A 15,371-nucleotide genomic window follows, 5' to 3' on the forward strand; every position below is an offset into this window, starting at 1 on the left:
ACACTAGACTTCTGACTTCAACATTCAGGTTCCGCAGGAGACCCACAGACCAGCTGCTTCTCCACCGCCAGCTTCCCCGCGCTTCGCTCCGCTTTTGCGCTATCATTGGCTGTTGCTCTTCCCAGGCCCGACCGCAGCGTCCTCAATCCTGATTGGATGTCAACGCCCTTTTGTTATGGCAAAGGTGCACGGGTGACGGGAGGGGGCGGGCAGCCAGGGCGCAGGCGTACGCTCTAGAGTCCGCGATTGGCGGGCGACGGGGCGGGACGGGGCGGGGACTCCTCTCACGGCGCATGTTCTGCGGGCGGAGAGGGCGGAGCTGTTGGTGTCAGTTGGTCCAAGTGTCCCGGCCTGGGGTGTCTTCTGGTTCTTACCACTTCCCGGCGCCTCAAACGAAAGGTGAGGGCCGTCCTGAGCAGCAGAGGGCCTGGCCTCAGGCCCCCGGACTTGTGGCCTCGGTACCGCCAGGACCTGAAGGGCGGGTCGGGCTGGACGCGGCCCGGCGCATCGCGGCCCGGGAGCACGGCTCGGGCCTGGGCGTTCGGTGGGCGGCGGGGGCCTGGCTCCCTGCAGAACCCCTGCGCAACCTCTTTTCTTCACCTTTGCGTAATCAGGTCCAGAGGGTCTTTTGGAGAAGGAGCACCCGTGGTCCCTGATACAGACACCCTGCGGCTTTCTCCTCGCCCCCTCTGAATCGCAGGCCCCTTTCTATCCCCCAGCTCTAGAACGGGACTGCGGCCCGGGCGTTTTAGTGGGATGGGACCCGGCACGGCTGGATTTGCCTGTGTCTGCTCTGCAAGAGTCTAAGGTGGTGGGAACCGCCAGGTGTGCGGGGAGGCTACTGAGCGGTAAAATAGGGACGGGGCATCTTTCCAAGCGCAGAAAGCAGCATGTGGGTTTGTTTCGTCATTGACTTCTCTCAAGAGTACTACTGAACAAGTGTTGACAAGTAAGGTTTACAAAGGACTAAAAGATACATTCCTGCAAGGCAGGACTTCTGTTAAACAATGTGTCAGTCTCAGAGTATTACATAACAATAGTGGGGACAGATGCTCTTCCAGGTGTTCCCAGAGCTGTGCCTGTGTATTCTGGTGCAAGCCTGGGGAATGAAGTTTGTCATCAGTTGCTGAGTAAAAATGCAAAAAGAGTCGCACACATCTGATGACAAATTGTTTGGCAAACTTGGATTAGGTTCACAGTAAAGTCTCTTCCACTGCATATGAAGTTAGACCGAGATGCACGTTCTTTGTACAGACACTATTTGTAAAGCCTGAAGCAAGATACATTGCCTTTCTGAGATTTAGTGTCCACATCTGTAATTTGCGGTTTCCTTTATGTTGATTTGATGAAATATTTGTAAAGAATTAAGCACATTAATGCTCATAGACGTTGTTTTTGCAGTCTTAGTAATGTGCTGTTAAGTAGATGACATGATGAAAATCAGTTTTAGATGCCAAAAAGTTGGGTGGTTGTAATTGGACGGATATTAGGGGGAAAGTGTGAAAATCTCAAGCCTCAGATGTGAGCGTAGCTGTGGGGGAATGGTGGAAAGTCCCTTGGACGTTTGCTGTAGTTTTGGCTGTGTCGGTAGCTACTTCCATAGGCTTCAGTAAGCTATGCTCATCTTTGGCCTTGATTTCTTTATTTGTAAAATGGGGCAGCTAGACCACAGGGTTTTTCTAAAGTTATTTTTGTGGCCTGAATTAGAGCTAAAGGGTGGAGAGGAGAATAACTAACATTTATTGAATACCTACTATGTATGTTTCAACTCATTAAATTGTCAACAAACCCACCAGGTATGTACTGTTGTTATCTCTATTTTACAGATGAGGAATGTAAGATTGAGATGTTAACATTGTCCAAGAATCCAGACCTTATAAATCGCAAAGCTAGCATTTGAATCCAGATAATCTGTGTTGTTAATTACTGTGCTACCCTATCACTTCAGAAGAGGGATATTGTGCTATTATTTGGATACTATTAAAAGAAGGTAGAGGTGCATATATATTTGGTGAGATAATACCAAATAGTCTTTGGTTACAGATGTGTAGGTGTGGAAAAGATAATTTAATTAAATGGATCTTGTCCTAATTCCTGGTCTTTTTCTCTCTATGCTTTCTGCTTCCTGGACTTAAATTATCAAAAATAATTTAAGAGTCTCTTCCACTAACCAAGGCCAGATGCAGATAGGCACCAAAATTTACTGTAGTTCTTGAGAAAAGCTTTAAAAGCTCTGATGTAGACGTAGGTCAAAACTGAAGAATTTCGGGGGACCACAACTATTTTGGGGGGTAGGTAAAGCAGATTTAGGATAGGTAGAGTAGCCTCAACACCCCAGATTTATTTCAGTCTTCTTACAATTGAGAAGTGTAGTCTGTATTTTCTTTTTGTCAGATTTGCATTTATGTTTAGTAGCAGAAGGAGTTGAAAATGAACTATTGAGAGCACATTTGACATGGAATTGAACTGATGTTATAGCAGCTGTAGGGATTTTATAATTGAAAACTCAACCTTGTATTAAATACCTATTATGACATAGTACTTTGTTAATGTAGACATTATGCAGTTGGAGGATTGATCCTATTTTGAAAGAAAATAAAATCACTAAAATATTTTGACATAAAGAACTCAACACACCTTTTGAACCCATATGTAAAATAAATGTTTATTGCTCTAGAATGATTGTCAAGTCTTTGAGTATATTCAGTAGTAGCATTTTGAAGCCAGTTTATTTAATCACATTATAGTGAAAGAAGGTTGCACTTTTTTGTTGTGGAGAGGCAGCCAGTAATGTTCTGGTCCACTTCATTAGAGAGCCCTTTTGCACGGTGCTGCCACAGAGTTGGGCAGGTTTTACGCTGTACAACCCTTGGGGTGCAGTCTTACATAGTAATGCCAACGGACTGTCAGACTGTGTGATATGTCTATAGCACTGTTCTTGTAGAAGTTTTTGTGTGTTCCTTCCTCCACTTCAACCTTGAATATAAAAGTAGTTTTTTCTTTAATAAGCTCTCTCCAAGCTGTTTTTCTGATTTTTATTTTTTCTTCTTTCAGATGAAGCGAAACTGTTGAAAAGCCATGCATAGATTTTGTGTTGTTTGGGTTATACATATTATGTGGTAAAAATTTCAGCAGCTGACTAGTTTTTCTTTACCTATTACATTGGTCAGTTTGGAACATTTGTGCTTTTGTAGAAGACTTTGGTTTAATTTTAATATTAGACCAAAACACAAGCAAAAGAAAAATTATCCCTTCCCTGTACTGTATCAGATGTCAAAATCAGATGTATTGGTTTTGTGATTATCTGTGGTTTTGGCTTGTATCTCTTATAACTCTTCTCAGCTATAATAAAAAAATTCTGTTCTAGCTGTATTCTTAAAAACATTGGGTATTAAAAATTAGAAATACTTAAAAAAATTAGCCAGGACAGTAACCAAATTACAGTTTACTGTTGCTGAGTACTCTCAGTATCATTCACTTTTCCTTTTGGCTGTTGTCTCCATTCATCTTTTATCTGGATCAGTGGATGTAATGGTATGAAAACTAAGAGTGACAGGCACCTTGCCAGGAGTATGCTCTTCCGTCAGGGAAGTGTCAAATCAAGTTTTCACTGCTGACACTCTTCCACTTCAGTTATAAAAAGACATGTTGATTGAATGAAGAGAAATAATTTTTGAAGTATGGTCAGATTTGCATTGATACATAGTAGCAGAATTTCTTTTATTTAAAAATAAATTTTAAAATCTAGTTTTAGATTATTAAAATTTACCCAGCTGTATTAATCTTTGAAGTGCAGAGAACCTGAGAATTAAAGCCATGTGAAAAAGAGGAGGGAGAGAGCAACTGTAATTGCTACTTAGATAAGTGGAACGATGCTAGAGGACTAGGAATAAGTTTATTAAGCATGAGTAAGTTTATGGTATACCATTTGTACTTAGTTAATTCTTTAATAATGCTATATAAGGGATGTTTAATATCTTTCTTTAGACTAATAAATGATGTCTGGAGTTTATATACATGTACACTGGACATTTTATTTCCATGTTCACATTATTGGGACCTGAAGTGTAAATGAAGCTGTGAGGGAACATACGGTACACTGATATCTCTTGCTTGTGATTCTATTTCCAGTATGTAGACATCCTTGTTTAGTAGGTCTGGTCTCTACTGTCTAGAACGGTGGTTCTCAACCTTCCTAGTGCCATGGCCCTTTAATACAATTCTTGAGGGTCAAGACCCACAGGTTGAGAACTGCTGGTCTAGAATATGGGGGCATAAAATTGCCTTGGCTATAGAAGGTAGTCAATAAATTCTTATTGAGAGAGTAACACTGACAAGACTGGTCTCAGTTGCTCAGTTGCTTCAGTGTAGTGGATGAGATTGGTCAACAAATCTGTTTTCAGCACATCTGGTAGCATTATTTAATAAGTTTTGAGCACATTTTGAGCATATTGAGTTTAAAATGATTGTTAACAATGGAACAGAGTATATTTTGTTTGAATTTTGTACTGTAATAATTATTTTGAGGCCTTTTATGAAAATAACCAAATGTTAATATTTACTCATTTGTTTACATCCAGATTAGTGGGTCAGGAGGTGACAAGTGGACATATTTCATTTATTCCATATTAGTGTTTCAGATGTCTTATATTTTTCTTTTGAATTATATATACAAAAAAATTAGGCAGTATATGTAAAATAATACTTCAAGAAAAAATATTTGATAAAGCTTTATCTTCATTTCTGCTGTCATCCTTAATGTCAGAGCCTTTTCCATTTTGCTGTGTTCTCTCTGTCCATATTTATGTATATTTTACATGAGTCACATCAGTGAGTACAATTTTATAAGCATTCTTTCTTGTTGTTATAGTCATCATAGTGATTTTAGTAGCTACTCCATTAGAAATTACAAATGTGACCCCACCTATGGTTCATCTTACAGGGGCACACGTGAATCTTTCTAAATGTAGAATATAAATGTCTTAACACAGTAACTAAGAATATGCCATGAAGGCTATAGTAACCAGTTTGGTGAAAATATTTCAAGTTGTATATAAAATCAGCACACTGTACCCCATGACTGCATTAATGTACACAGCTATGATTTAATAAAATATATATAAATGCATAAATAAAACTACAGATGTAATTTACCAAACTCTGAGTGGATAATTATGTTGTTTCTGATTTACTGTGCTGTAAATAAGGTTGAAGTAAAGAAATTATATCTATAACTGTCTCCTTTTTGGTAATTGTCCTTAGGCTAAACTTCCAAGAGTAAAATACTTAGTAAAAAAGATTTAAATGTTTTTATGAATTTTACTTATTATTTTTCTGCTTTCTGAAAAGGTTATGTATTTAAAACTTGTGTCTAGTACTTGTATCCTTTGCTTATTACCCTTATTAGGTATGTATTTATTTTTATTCTTAGAAATATTAAATAAAAAGGAACCTTTTGGGTTATATTTGACAAAATTACCTTTTGACAAACATATTTTATTGCTATAAATGTCTTATGTTTCTAACTTTTTCTTATTGTAGACCATTCACAAAGGATTTTGTATCCAAGGCCTAAAATTTTGTTACCCAAGATGATGAATGCTGACATGGATGGTATGTTCTTATTTTCTTCTTTGTATGTTCTGGTTTTGTGAATGCAGTGGAAAGAGCAGAGAAATAATATTTAGAAAGTTTGGGTTTTGGCTAATTTATTTATCTATATCCTGTCTAGTTTTAGAAAGTATCTAAGGCAGCTTCTATTCCTTAACTGTGAAGGTTTGACAAATCTTATTTTTACCTCTCTGTGTCCTCATCTGCAATTTGGAGACATAACTTTTTACTTCACAGAGCTCTTGTGTAAGTAAAGTAAGAATGCATATAGAACATTTTGCAGATTTTTTAAGTGCTACACTATGCAAATAGTACCTAATGTTAATAGTAAATCTGAACCTTTATATTACAGCAGTTGATGCTGAAAATCAGGTGGAACTGGAGGAAAAAACACGACTTATTAATCAAGTGTTGGAACTCCAACACACACTTGAAGGTTAGCTTGCCTTTTGTTGTTTTCTTGTATGACGTCCAGTTCATTGAAATTGTAAGCATTATGTTGCTACTTTTTGTTTTTTAAGGTGTATAATTTTAAAAAGTACAAACTTCAAGATCCATTTCAGTATACGTGTGTGTATGTGTTGCCATTCCTGCCCGTGGCTTTGGCTAGTGGTTTTAAAGAACAAATAAGCTTCAAGAAGAAAGTCACGTAACACTCTTATCCTTCCCTCTTTGTGTCTAACATAATGCTATTTAGTATATGACCCCCTTTTAAGTCCCTGTATTGTGTTACTGAGTTCATCTTAATAAAGACTGTTTTAAAGTAAAAACAGCGTGTTAGCCTAGGAGATTAAAGGAGAATGACATTTTTTTTTAAATGTCTTGCATACAATTTATACTACCACTGAAACACCTTTTGGTCTGTAAGGAAATTAAGAGGTTGTAGTTGGGTTTTTTGGTTTGTTTGTTTGTGGTTTTGGCATCAGGGTAAGCAGGTTGTGTAACTCACAACCCTCCAATGGCTTCCCACTTTACAGAGCTGGTAATAACCATCTGTGACTTCCCTGTTACTGTTCAGAGTCATGTCACATTCTCTGTCTCTCACAGCCCACCTCAGCCTCTGACCTCCTTGCTGTTCTTTCAGCGTGCCAAGCGTTCTTCTACTCGGGGTTTTTGCTGCTGCTGTTCTCCTCTGCTCCAGTCTTCTTCTCTTAGTTGTTTGGCTCATTCTCTTACTTCCTTCTGGTCTCTGGTCAGATTCCCTTTATCAAAATAGCTAATACTGAAAAGAGCAACTGCCCTTCTGCTTTTATGACCCTTACCCTCCTTGCTTTCTCTTCACATCAGTTCCTCACTGTGTGACATACTCTGTGTTTACTTGTTTATTTCATGTTTGCTCCTGACTCACACACATGTGCACCTGTTTTTTTAGAATAGTACCTGGCTCCTAGAGGGCACCTAATGCATATTAGTTAAATAAGAAAATAGATGAAATTTTTTATGTCATCATCAAGAACTTCATCTTTTCAAATTCTTGATAACGTTAAAATACAAAGTAGTCAGTTACTTGGAAACCAGTTGCTTTTAGATGTATGAATTCAGTTGTGTTAACTTACTATATACCTTAAACCTTTATAGTAAAGACATTACGGCTTTATGTTGATAAGACATGAACCAGAATTCACAGTTTCTAAATTTTTAAAAAATAATTGTTAAAGAATTAAACAGTAATGCTTTTTACAAAGAATAACATTTAGTCTAATGTGAAATCTCTTTTTAGGAATGACTATCTGCTGATTTGCACTCAGTTAACTTTGTTTACCTTAACTTCTCTAAAGTAATCCAAATCCTTAAACTTAAGGATTGAGTTGTGCCTTTTAAGCATGGAATCCTAAACCTTTTGTAATATGGAATTATTGCCATCATTTTATTGATAATGGCATTTTTATTTTTTATATAGATCTCTCTGCAAGAGTAGATGCAGTTAAAGAAGAAAATCTGAAGCTAAAATCAGAAAACCAAGTTCTTGGACAATATATAGAAAACCTTATGTCAGCTTCTAGTGTTTTTCAAACAACTGACACAAAAAGCAAAAGAAAGTAAGGGATTGATACCCTCCTGTTTTATGGAATTGCTGCTGATCTTTTTGTCTTTAAAACTTGGATAGATTCCAAAAGTTCCAGTACCTTTGTGGCTTCATTGAATATTTATGAAGATAATGTCAGATGTAGGCAAAATTAACAGTATAACAGGAGACTTCCATGAGTTTGTGTATTAGTCTATGAAAATGTGCAAATGTATTGTAGACACTTTATAATTAGAATTGCATATATTTATGAAACTTAAAGATGAATGTTTTATTGAAATTTGTTTTGATTTGTAGGTGTAGCACTGTCTTTTATTATAGGCTTAGTAAGATATATAAGAAATAACCACCATGTTGTGACAAAGTGACCAAAATCATGTACTGAATGCACAGCTTTATGTCCCTGTCCACCATCGTGTGCCTCTTCTCCATATGCCGCTTCTGTACTGTTTCCCCTTCCCCTCATGAAAACCGTGGTTTCACATTTGTAAAAAGTAGCTTTAATCATCTCTGAGAGTAACCTGAATTTTAATTGTTGGAACTTAACCAAAATGAGATACTTTCTCGGCCAAGACATGTCATTTGAGATATTTAGAATTAAGATAGGATTGCTTATTTCCCTTGAAATCAGTTGAAAACAGATGGGGCTCTACAAATGAAGATTTTTCTTTGAAACTGAATTGTGAACTTGGGAAAGTTTGATAAAAACTTGTTTTTGCACAAAACAACCCATTTGGTATCTGAATAGATATGAATTCTCGTCGTGTGTGAGTTTAAATAGAAAATTTTGAGGAGAAATGGAAATAGGGTAGAAAAATAAAAATAGGGTAGAAAAGTAAACAGTGGTAGCCAACTCAGTGTTTTCACTCCAGGTTTGTATTATCTCTGGCACACAGATGTTTTGGAAATACATCTGAAAGTGGATTAAACGTAACTACTCTTATGTAAGCCACATTTGGGAGAGAATGTTACAAAGAGATTGGTCTCAAGGTTTATTTTTACCCAGCAGATTAATTTTTGGAAAATTCCTTAAGAGTATATTAATGTCAGAATTATGAATAAAATAGTTTACATGTTAACTAATTGATAATCTTGTTGAGTATGTTATCTCACTTGTTCACCCAGAATTTTCTGTAAACTCTACTACTTTGCAGAGTTTTAGTTATCCTTTAATCATATTTAAATGTTTAGTTTGTAGATTCCACTTGGTAAGGGAATCATTATCAGAAATAATGCTAAAATGTTACAATAGGTAAAGAGCTCCACTAATATAGCTTATGGTTATTAGATTTGGGCTACTTTTAATCATGGAATTATCTTATGCATTGATATAAGAGTTGATGAGCGACTATCTGTAGTTACACTGCAAACATTTTGTATCCCTTTTGTGACCCTATTTACATAAATTTATATTGTGTTGCAGTTCTGCTTTGCTGTTTAATAAAAAGCTGTTTCAGAGATTGTGTGTGTTTTATGTAGTTGCCTAAGTACGTGGAATAATATAGGTGTAGTTGTATATTCATGAACACAGAAGCCACAGAATAAATAGCATAACTTATTTAAGTACCCAGTTAGTATTTAGGGGAATGATATTTTCATTAACACAGATATTACAGGTTATCAATACAAATATTAATAGGATATTATACATTAATTTAAAATATAACAGCACAGCATTAAAAGAAAAGGATCCAAGATCTCCAGGGGAAAGGAAGTTAGATTTTTTAGCATAGGCTAAGCCACCACAACAAGAGACCCAGTGAGAAAGAATATAAAATAACACAGGAGTTTCTCTCGCAGCCAGTGGTTCCAACATCAGCATTATAGGCTGGCAGGCTTTGTTCCACATAATTATTCAGGGACTTGGGGTAACAATGGTTCTGCTGATTTCAACCATGGCTTCCAAGTCACTCTTGTTATCATTCTAACTTGAAGAAAAAGAACCCAATACATTCAAAGTTTTATGTACCAGGCCTAGAAGTGGCTCATGTCTCTCCTGTTCCAATGGTGTGGAGACTCGGTTACAAAAGTAGCTGAAAAATGTAAACCCTGACTGAGCAGCCATATTCTAGCTACAACCATGGTAGTATGGAAGCAGATAAAGGATTTTAGTGGCTACTAGCAGCCTCAGCTACCTAAGTATCTGTGTACAGCCTTCTTACCTCACATGGATCATTCTCAGCCTCTCATCCAGTTACTAATTCAGCTCAAAATCCAGGATCTAAGATCATTTTTAAGGTTTGTCAGTTTGGATGTGGCTTGTTACAGTCTGATAACCTCCAAACGAGGGGTCCTCAAACTTTTTAAACGGGGCCAGTTCACTGTTCCTCAGACCGTTTGAGGGCCAGACTGCAGGCCCAGGACGAGTCAGCAGCTAAGCAGGACAGGCAGCAGTGGCAAAAACACCGGGGGGCTGCATGTGGCCCATGGGCAGTAGTTTGAGGACCCCAGCTCTAAACTGTTGGGCACATTTGCTCTTATTCTTGCTCCTGCCCATTTATCCATTTATAATGTAGTGAGGACAGGATAGCAAAAAAAAAAAAAAAAAAAAGCCTCTCAATTTGGAATGAAGGGAAATGTTTACTCAGATTCAAAGCAATTATGGAATGGCTTGAGACCTTGTAAAGATTTTGTCCTTAATGGTGAAGTTCTTTGATTAGACGCCAATTCTGACCTTTCCAAGGGACTCCATGGTTTTCTCTCTGGACAGTTATTTCTTACCCATTTTTTCCCCATGCCTACATCTAAAGTGAGCCTGGGAGCATTAGTTCCACAGGGGTTTATGACAGTCCACTTCTTTCACAGGTGTGGGTTTGAGCTTGGTGCCCATTATTTTAAGGCCATGCTATACATTTCTTTAGTAATACAATTCCTTCAGAAACTCAAGCCTTCTCATCTACATGCATCTGGTTGCATCTACATGCATATGCCAGGAGAAAAAAAAGCTTTTGCAGCCAGAAGTGCTGTGCTTTTTTCTTGACTAAGTTTTCAAAGCATGCTTTCTTACCTCACGGGACCTTGCCTCTCTTTAATGGAAGCCATCCTGAGATCAACTGAAAATAATTGACATTGGGAATTCTACATTCAGATTATTGTTTCAAAGCTGGGTCTCTTTGTTTGGCTTAGCAATTGGCAGAGAATTCTTAATGGGCATCCCCACTACTTCCTACACCTCCAAAATAATTTTGAACTCTTTCTATTCAAGGTTTAGAAACAATTGGCTTTTTAAATTTTGTAAAATTCCTAGCATCTGAACTTTATTCCCTTCCATCTATGATTGGAAACTGGTAATTTAATTTTTGACACCTTGCTAAAGGCACTGTGAAACAGCCAATTTATTTAACATTTGGGCCTTCTCCAACTGCTACACCTGAAGCTGTCAGCCTAGTAACAAAACGTTGACTGAAATATACTCCCTGTTTGTCATGCTAATGGTAAACCAGTGCTATACACTTCTTTCTTTGTGTTAATACCTTACTTCAGGATATCATCAATTTCTGCATTAGAAATGTAACTGGTAAACTGCTAGGGACTGTGTCCAACTCTGAACCGTCTTTACAATGAGGCCTTATTTTTGAGTCCTGTCTTTGGCATGCTTACTCCATTCCTTATCCCCTACCTTTGATACCTGATCAACCTGACCTGCCTTCAGCAGAAAACTTTAGGAAGAAATACCCTACTCTTCATACATCCACTTAGCAATTTTCCAACCACTGTTCCCCTCACTGTGCCATTGACTAAAAATCCCCCCTTGTGTTTGCTGTGGTAGTATTATGAGTTGAGCAGATTTCTTTCCCCTGTCACAATAGTTTTAACACCTATGGTCCTGAATAAAGTCTTTCTTACCATTAAAACAAATGTCAGAATGATTTTTCCTTAATACTTTCTTGCTCTACATGCAGGTAGAATGACAATTGGCAGGGAAAATCAGCATACTCCTTTGTTTTGGTCTAAATGTGTCCTCCCCAAATTCAGATGTTAAAATCCTAACCCCAATGTGATACAATTAGGAGGTGAGGACTTTGAGAAATGAGGATGAAGACCTCATGAATAGGATTAGTGCCCTTATAAAAAAAGAGACCCCAGAGAGTTCTCTCTCCCATGTAAGGATATAGTGAGAAGACGGCAAACTGCATCTGAAGAGGGCCCTCACCAAATGTGACTGTACTGCCACCCTGATCCAGACCTCCAGCCTCCAGAACTGTGAGAAATAAATTTCTTATAAACCACCCAGACTATCTTTTGTCATAGCAGCCCCAAAAGACTAACACACCCCCTTTTCCCAGGCTTCCCCAGTGGGACTTCTCTCACTGGCATGCCATCTGAAATTTACTTTATATTCCTTTTAGACTTAACTGTAGCAAGTTACTACAGATCACAATTCCTTATCTGGAACTTGTAGAGCCAGATGTTTCAGAATTTGGAAATTTTCAGATTTTATAAAGTAATATGATTTACCTAACAGTCTGGTTTGGGGAAGCACCTATAATCAAATACACTAACATTTCTGCAGCACTGCAGCAAAACACGAATATTAAAGTGGGAAACAGGCAGACTATACATACAAAAGCTTGTTGGGGGGTCAGGTTTGACTGCCAAATGAATTTTGGGGCCAAAATGATGAAAACAAACTTCAATTTTCAGAGAATTTTGAACTTCTAGAAAAAGTTCAAAGTTTCCTTTTATAGAGAAGTAAATACAATAATGTAAACACTTGACTCCAACCAGTTAATAATGTCACATCTCTATTCCTGTTACTATGCCCTGTGATCTAGTCCCTTTTCTAAAAAATGAGAGTTGAATTATAGAATCTAAAATTAATCTTGTTGTCCAAGGCAAATCAAAAGTGATCTTTATTGATCTTAACAGAATGTAAAGCCATTCTTGGGTTAATAATTTTGCTTTTCCCTATCTTAACATTCCCTGGTGGTTGTCATCAGATAATTCTTCAATGCAGATATAACCAAAATTATTACCACTGAACACCAGAGATTAGTTGTTAAGGAACAGAGAATACGATTATATTGAAGGTTAAGAACTGGAAGAGAATGACTTAAATGCTTCTGATTACTCCATCTAGAAAATCAGCTACAGTTTATTTCACTTATGTCAGAGAATAAGGGTATTTAAAAGACATTTACTATAACAAGGATGATAGTGTTAGCCTCAGGACCTAATAGTTGAGAGGGGTGTTGAGGTGACAGAAGCCAAAGTAGCACATTCATTATAATTAATTGCATAATGTTTATCTTGTTTTAAATTTTAAACATTATGTATAGATGGCTTACCATTTAGTCTGAAAATATCCCCAAATATTATAAAAATGTGTATTAATTTAACAAACACAAAATATGTGATACTGTGGCAGGTGTTAAAAGATTCATATTCCAGTTATCCTGCTCCCCATCCTCTCTAACTTCTTACTCTTTCATGCATTTGGATGTCTAGAGACAAGCTCCAAATGCATTTTCTTTTTAGTTTATATTTCATAATACTAGGGGTACATGTTTTGTTTATGTATTTTGGATCTTGTATAGACTGAGTCAAAGTTATAAGTGTGCCCTTCACCAAGATAGTGTGCACTGAACCCAGCAGGTGTGAATTTGCCCAGTCCCTCCTCCCCTTCCCCAGCTCGATTTTCATTGAGATTCACTTCCTTATGTGCACCTAAGTGTTGATTGATTAGTTCTAACTTGGTATTAAGTACATGTGTTTGTTTCTCCATTCTTGTGATGTTTCACTTAGAAAAATGGTTTCTAGTTCCATCTAGGTTGTCACCAAGATAATAGATCACCATTTTTTTTCATGGCTGAGTGTTATTCCCTGGTATGCCTGTATCACATTAATCCATTCATGTATTGCTGGGCACTTGGGTTGTTTCCACATCTCTGTGATTGTGAATTGTGCTGCTCTACACATTCAAGTGCAGGTGTCCTTTGTATAAAATGACTGTTTTTCCTTTGAGTATATACCCAGAAGTGGGATTTAGGATCAAATGGTAGGATCTTCTATCTAGAAAACCCCAAAGATTCAATTAAGAGACTTCTGGAATGGATAAATTCAGCAGTCTCAGGTTACAAAATCAGTGCACACCAATCAGTAGCTTTCATATATGCCAACAACAGCCAAGCTGAGAATCTAGACACACTACCTTTCACAGTAGCAACAAAGAAAATAAAGCACCTAGGTATATTCTTAACAAAGGAGGTGAAAGACCTCTATAGGGAGAATTATGAAACACTGAGGAAAGACACTGCAGAGGCTGTAAACAGAGGAAAAATATATTATGCTTATGGACTGGCAGAGTCAACACTGTTTAAATGGCTATCCTATCCAAAGTGACTTACAGATTCAATGCAATTCCCATTAAAATACCAAGGCAATGCCTTTCAAATATAGAAAAAATAGTTCTATACTTTGTACAGAACCAGAAAAGACCCCATATAGCCAGTGCAACCTTACATAATAAGAGTAAAGCGGGAGGCATCACTTTACCAGATTTCAAGCTATATAATAAGGAGATTGTAACCCAAACAGTATGGTACTGGCACAAAAACAAAGACATAGACCTATGGATCAGAAAAGAGAACCCAGAGATGAAATCATCCTCATATTCTCATCTGATTTTTGACAAAACAGATAAAAACATACACTGGGGGAAAGAATCCCCATTCAATAAATGGTACTGGGAAAACTGGATAGGCACGTGTAAAAGACTGAAACAGGATCTGCACCTCTTAACCATTCACAAAATTAATTCACAATGCATAAAAGACTTAAGCCCAAGGCTGGAAATTACAAGAATCCTAGGAAAAAGTTGGAAAAACTCCAAATGTACTTTCAAATGCATTTTCTCTCCCATCAACCTGCCTCAACTGACCTGTCAGATCAGGGATAATTTTTATTTCCCGCTATTATATTATGGAAATACATAAGAACAATCTACTCCATGTACAAATGTCATTATGTTTTCATAAATTATTGATATAAAAAATTTAGGTAGTTATCTTAGTCATCTGATATTTCATTTCTAATTCCTGCTAAAGTTATAAACATGACCATAATTGAGAAAGGAGCAAAACCTGCTCACAGATGCCTAGGGTATAATATGTTTGTATCTTAACTATTCTGCATAGCTTTCACTGAATACAAAACCACTTTTGGAGTAGAATTCTACATTATTAAAGTAGGCTAAATTCATTATTAGTGTGGTTCATTTTAACATGTGCCTTATCCAAATAGGGACTGACCCTTCAGAAAGACAACTAATTCTAGTAATGTGGTGTTTCCTAAAAGGAAGGATCAGTGGAATCAAGGCTATCTGGAAAAAAATAGTCAAGAAAAGGGAAATTACTTTAGCCTGGTCAAGTTAAAAAGCTTCTAGAAAGGCCAATTCAAATAAGGCAAAACATACTTGTTTTCCTCCTTAATTAGGGAAAAGGATAAAATTTAAGTCATTGTAAGGAAGTCAGAAAGTAGCAGAATGAAAAAGCCATTTGATTATTACAAAAGATTCTATCCTTTTTCAACTCCAGGTTATTCATTAGAGTTTAAGTTCTGGTTAAACCTATCAGCCATGGTACATCCACAAAGGCATGTGTGCATGGGAACTAGCAGTGACTTGGCATGATTTGTTGCCCACATTTTACCACTGCACTTTCATGGAGTTTACCAAATGTTAAAGTTCAGTTTAAAAAAAAAGTGTTCACATACAAGACCCTTGTCAGGCATGAAG

At 37.2% G+C, this 15,371-nt stretch overlaps 1 protein-coding gene across 2 annotated transcripts; it reads left to right on the forward strand.

The window, feature by feature from the left end:
• The first annotated feature begins 210 nt into the window (after positions 1–210).
• SCOC (short coiled-coil protein) lies at positions 211–8,701 on the forward strand. 2 transcript variants are annotated; one of them, XM_012805417.2, is made up of 4 exons: positions 211–399; positions 5,542–5,613; positions 5,963–6,046; positions 7,511–7,729. In XM_012805417.2, the coding sequence occupies exons 1-4, from the start codon at positions 294–296 to the stop codon at positions 7,651–7,653; spliced, it is 405 nt and encodes a 134-aa protein (XP_012660871.1). In that variant the 5' UTR covers positions 211–293; the 3' UTR covers positions 7,654–7,729. The 2 variants fall into 2 exon arrangements, with proteins under 2 accessions (XP_012660871.1, XP_023369203.1); XM_023513435.1 differs by having other exon boundaries at positions 251–399; positions 5,966–6,046; positions 7,511–8,701.
• The last annotated feature ends 6,670 nt before the right edge of the window (positions 8,702–15,371 follow it).

Source organism: Otolemur garnettii, unplaced genomic scaffold (genome assembly GCF_000181295.1).
Source record: "Otolemur garnettii isolate 467f Iridium unplaced genomic scaffold, OtoGar3 scaffold00041, whole genome shotgun sequence".
In the NCBI taxonomy this organism is placed as follows: domain Eukaryota; kingdom Metazoa; phylum Chordata; class Mammalia; order Primates; family Galagidae; genus Otolemur; species Otolemur garnettii.

Excerpts from the sequence above, each read along its gene's own strand:
- SCOC (XM_012805417.2), top strand. The coding sequence starts at position 294 with ATGTTCTGCGGGCGGAGAGGGCGGAGCTGTTGGTGTCAGTTGGTCCAA. Across the intron at positions 400-5,541 it reads CCCGGCGCCTCAAACGAAAG|ACCATTCACAAAGGATTTTG; the intron begins GTGAGGGCCGTC and ends TTCTTATTGTAG. Across the intron at positions 6,047-7,510 it reads ACTCCAACACACACTTGAAG|ATCTCTCTGCAAGAGTAGAT; the intron begins GTTAGCTTGCCT and ends TTTTTTATATAG.